This window comes from Piliocolobus tephrosceles, chromosome 15 (assembly GCF_002776525.5).
Source record: "Piliocolobus tephrosceles isolate RC106 chromosome 15, ASM277652v3, whole genome shotgun sequence".
In the NCBI taxonomy this organism is placed as follows: Eukaryota; Metazoa; Chordata; class Mammalia; order Primates; family Cercopithecidae; genus Piliocolobus; species Piliocolobus tephrosceles.
This window is the reverse complement of record NC_045448.1, coordinates 69578940-69582939: the sequence shown is the minus strand read 5'-3', so window position 1 is coordinate 69582939 and position 4000 is coordinate 69578940. Positions and strand designations below refer to the sequence as shown.

Here is a 4000-nt window from a genome sequence, read left to right as displayed (position 1 = left end):
TTTCTTTCTTTCTTTCTTTCTTTCTTTCTTTCTTTCTTTCTTTCTTTTTCTTTTCTTTCTTCTTTCTTTCTCTTTCCTCACTTACCAATTAATATTGTCATTTACATTTCCTGAGTTTTAGGTGAAATGTCAATTTCAATCTGTTTAGAAGGGGATCATAAAACCTCCTTTGAAAACAACGTGAGATAGGCTAAGTTTTGGAAGCAGTAATGTTGTACAACATTATTTAGGATATCTGCAGGCAAGGCAAAAGGATGTTCATATTTGTTGTATATACACACAATCCCTTGAACATAGTGTTTATTGGTTTGAATTTTAACTGAGCATGCAATACTTCTTAACAGTAGTTATCTCTAGGGAAAAAAATTGGATGGGCAAAATGGGCATCTTTACTTATAACTGTATGCTTATGTGTAATTAGAATTTGTTTTTAATTTCTTTATGGCTAGCATGCACATTTTTTGTTAAAAAGAAATCCTATTTTTAAACAATAAAGTGAAAATTGCATGTTGGCTACCTACATTTCCATAATCCCAGATGGAATTCCAGGAGTTCCATCCATTGTTGTTGTCAACATTAGCCACGTTGTGTTCATTGTTGACACTCACTGACTGCTGCCCACTTCCAGCATTGTTGTTGTCATCGTTGACGTTGATATTCTGAAGTTTACAAGGGATTGAGAGTGATTTAGTACCACATTTATTTGCAAATGCATTTTGGTAGCAAACTTGAAAAGGTTAGACTTACATAGTCAGCAAGGGCAGGAGCTAGAAAGACTCCAAGAAGTCCAGCAAAGACAATCTGAAATGGTAAACAACAATGATCTCCTGTGCAAAATGATGTCTTCTTTCTTTCTCTATCCAAGCTTATAAAAAATATTCGCTTTTTTTACCAATGTGTTCAGTTCTAGTTTGATGTGTTTTGTTCTTCTCTTGCCTTGCATTTTTTAACCATAAAAGTTTTAATGATAATGTGAAATTGCTGATTAATTGTAAGTAGTTATATAAATGTGATATATAGTTTCAGAATTTTTAGCGTAGGTCCTATGAAAAACTGGAAAAATTGATGAAGAAGGGAAGTTGAGAGCCAGGAAAGCTGCTTTCATCTCATTGCCATCCAGTACTGAGGAAGAAAATGTAATTTTCAAGTAGTGATAAATCAAATTATTGAATCAAATCCCTTTTTAAGTAAAACCCAGAATGTACCATCTTGTTTCTCTTCAGTTTAATAAGTGGCATCATAAAGGTGACTTTGCTAAGATAATACTTCTGGAAATGTCAGAATAGAGTTAAAAAATTTTTAAGACTGGTAAAAATATTAACTTTATAATAAAACATATACTTGGCAAATGAATTTCCTATAAATTATCATTGGTCAGAATTCTGTTTTGTTGAAATATATTAAGTAATATAAACCATAGGTGTTATTAGAAAGTAGAGAACGGCCTTTCTTACCTAGGGCTTTCAAAGACTTGCTATAAATGATTATTTTTTAAATGTAGTCTTCATGATTTTTCTATTTCGGATAAACTCAGCTATAGTTAATGCCAGAGCATCCTACCTTGAATAGATATTTGGATTATTTAAATCTAGTAAAAGAAGAAAGTTATACTTCTTGTGAGTAGTAAGAGGTGGGAGTAAACATTCACTTTTAAGTTATTGAAAATATGTGCATTCTCCTAAATATTAACAAAAATGATTTGGGGTAACTGACAGGGCTTGGTTATTCAGCTTAAATTTGTACTGTGGCTTATGTTACACAGGTTGTTGATGTTCACCTTTCTAATTGTTTTATAAGGTTTAAAATTCTCTCTTTAGCAAAAATCAGAAAATTTACCTGGTTCATATTTTGACCTCCTAAGAAACATATTTGTATCAGTATTGAATTTTGGTCAGTGCCCCCATATAAGAAAGTTACTGTGTTAAAATAAAGCAAACTGTCTTATTTTCTTTGGAAAAAAAAAAGAATAAGTTTCACAATAAATAGCATAGTATAAATGAATACTATGGTTTGAAATGGCTATAAGTTCTAAAAATCACATCTGAAAATGATTTCAGTTAATTTTCCTATTTAACATGGGCTGTTTTCTTCCTAATAGAAATAATCTTTTTATTAAAAAAAGACTTTCCACAGCAATGGATTAGTAGGCAGGTTGGATGCCGATGATGAGAAAGCAAGGATGGAGTGTCTGGCTGGCAAGAGTGATCAGCAGAGGCAATGCCACTAGCAGTGTCCCAGGATACTTGGTTTAATTATTTGTCACAGGGTCCCTGACACTGGTTGTCAGAGCACAGAGCTTTTATGCAGGGTGCCTCCTTCTGGGTACCTAATCTCATTTCCTTTGCCTGGGACAAAACAGTTTTGAGATCTGCTCTAGAGAGTCAAGGTAATTAAAAAAAAAATTTAAATTTTTCTCCCAATAGCTTAAAAAGGAGTTAAAAATTAGTCTCCTAAAAAGTCAGAGGCAGAAGAAATTTTAGAGAACAACCAGTACAATGCAGTCATTTTACAGATAAGGTAACTGAGCTTCAGGGGTTGAGTTGGCCAAACTTATACCTCTTGTTCACAGCAGAACTAGGAGAGAAATCAGATCTAACCTGTGTCTGGAGCTCCCTCTGACCCTTTTAAACTTTGCTGCTATTAAGAGGACCTGGTTCTAGATAATTATTTTACATTTGCAGCGCCATTATAAAGTAGAGTCTGCCGTAACGTTTTCTAGTGCGTAGTATGTTGAAACATGAAAACAGTCATCTGATTCTAGCCCCTTTGCATCCTGTTGTGAGAAACCTGGCACTACTAGTTACTTTGGCTGGATTTCTTGGTCTACCTCCTCCTAGACCCTCAGACTTCTGCCTGGAACCACAGGAGAGATGCTGTGGTAGCTTCATGTTTCAGATGCTTTCTTAAATAAATGGCCATGCTAGAGAACAAGGCAAATCTTTCTTTCTTGGAGACCCATTTTACTGTAACAAATGTGACAAGAAGTCCATCTCACCCACTTATTTTGATAATAAGCTTTTCATCTTGCCTGAACATGCTCAAGAATTTTGGTAAAAGGAGGGATTCAAGAATGAGGCATGATCAGGCACTTTCTAGGGCTTAGGGACTGCTTACCCTGCATGGAGACCAGAATCAGGTGATGTGGAAAGTCATTTTGTTAAAAATAAGTCAGTGTAAGGTGCTCAGACAGCTGTCTAATCTCAGCACAATTATCCTTCTCTATAAAGATGCTTATAAATGCCATGATTACATAAATAAATAGAAAAAAGTTTTTTTCATTATTTCTTCTTCTAAAAAAAAGGGATACATGTGCATAACGTGCAGGTTTGTTACATAGGTATATGTGTGCCATGGTGGTTTGCTGCCCCTATTGATCCGTCCTCTAACTTCCCTCCCTTCACTCTCCACCCCACAACAGGACCTGGTGTGTGTTGTTCCCCTCTCTGTGTCCATGTGTTTGAAAGAGAATTTTTTTAAAACAAATTTCCATGATGGTGCCATAAGAAACAGACCTCCTAAATCTCAGAATGTTGACAGTCTCCAACTATATGGCGGTAAATTCAAAAGGAAAAATCTACTCACTGTGAACTTCATCTTGTCTTCACGAAAGCAGTGGACAGAGGAGCAGGCAAGCATGGACCTGAGTGAGAAGACTTCTCATATTTGTACTTAACCAGGTTGACTCAAACTAGGTGTTACCAGGTGGGGTCAAAGACTTATCATCCTCAATTTCTCCTATCTGTGCCACGACCCAGTGTACCAGGAAACCTTTCAGAATATCTGCATGCTTAGCAAGGAACTTTCACGTGGAGTTGACCTGACTCATCACTTGTTGAAGCTGAAGGTATCACAACAAACTCAATATGATTTATGATAACTTCTCACCCAAGTGAAGCTGTGGGTGTGAGTATTTTACACGTTAACATTGCTCAGATTCAGAAAAAGAGTAGTCCCTAAAATCAAACAAAATCACAGTCGAAAAGCTGTGGGTATACTAGGC

At 35.7% G+C, this 4000-nt stretch overlaps 1 protein-coding gene across 1 annotated transcript in view; it reads right to left on the bottom strand.

The window, feature by feature from the left end:
- GKN1 (gastrokine 1) overlaps nt 1-3698 on the bottom strand; it is a 6676-nt gene extending 2978 nt beyond the window's left edge. The window contains exons 1-3 of the mRNA XM_023224017.2: nt 3583-3698; nt 748-801; nt 522-659 (exon numbers count right to left, since the gene is read on the bottom strand). Coding sequence (XP_023079785.1) covers nt 522-659; nt 748-801; nt 3583-3636 — 246 coding nt within the window. The 5' untranslated portion in view covers nt 3637-3698. The remainder of the gene's footprint in view (nt 1-521; nt 660-747; nt 802-3582) is intronic.
- Nucleotides 3699-4000: the final 302 nt, after the last annotated feature.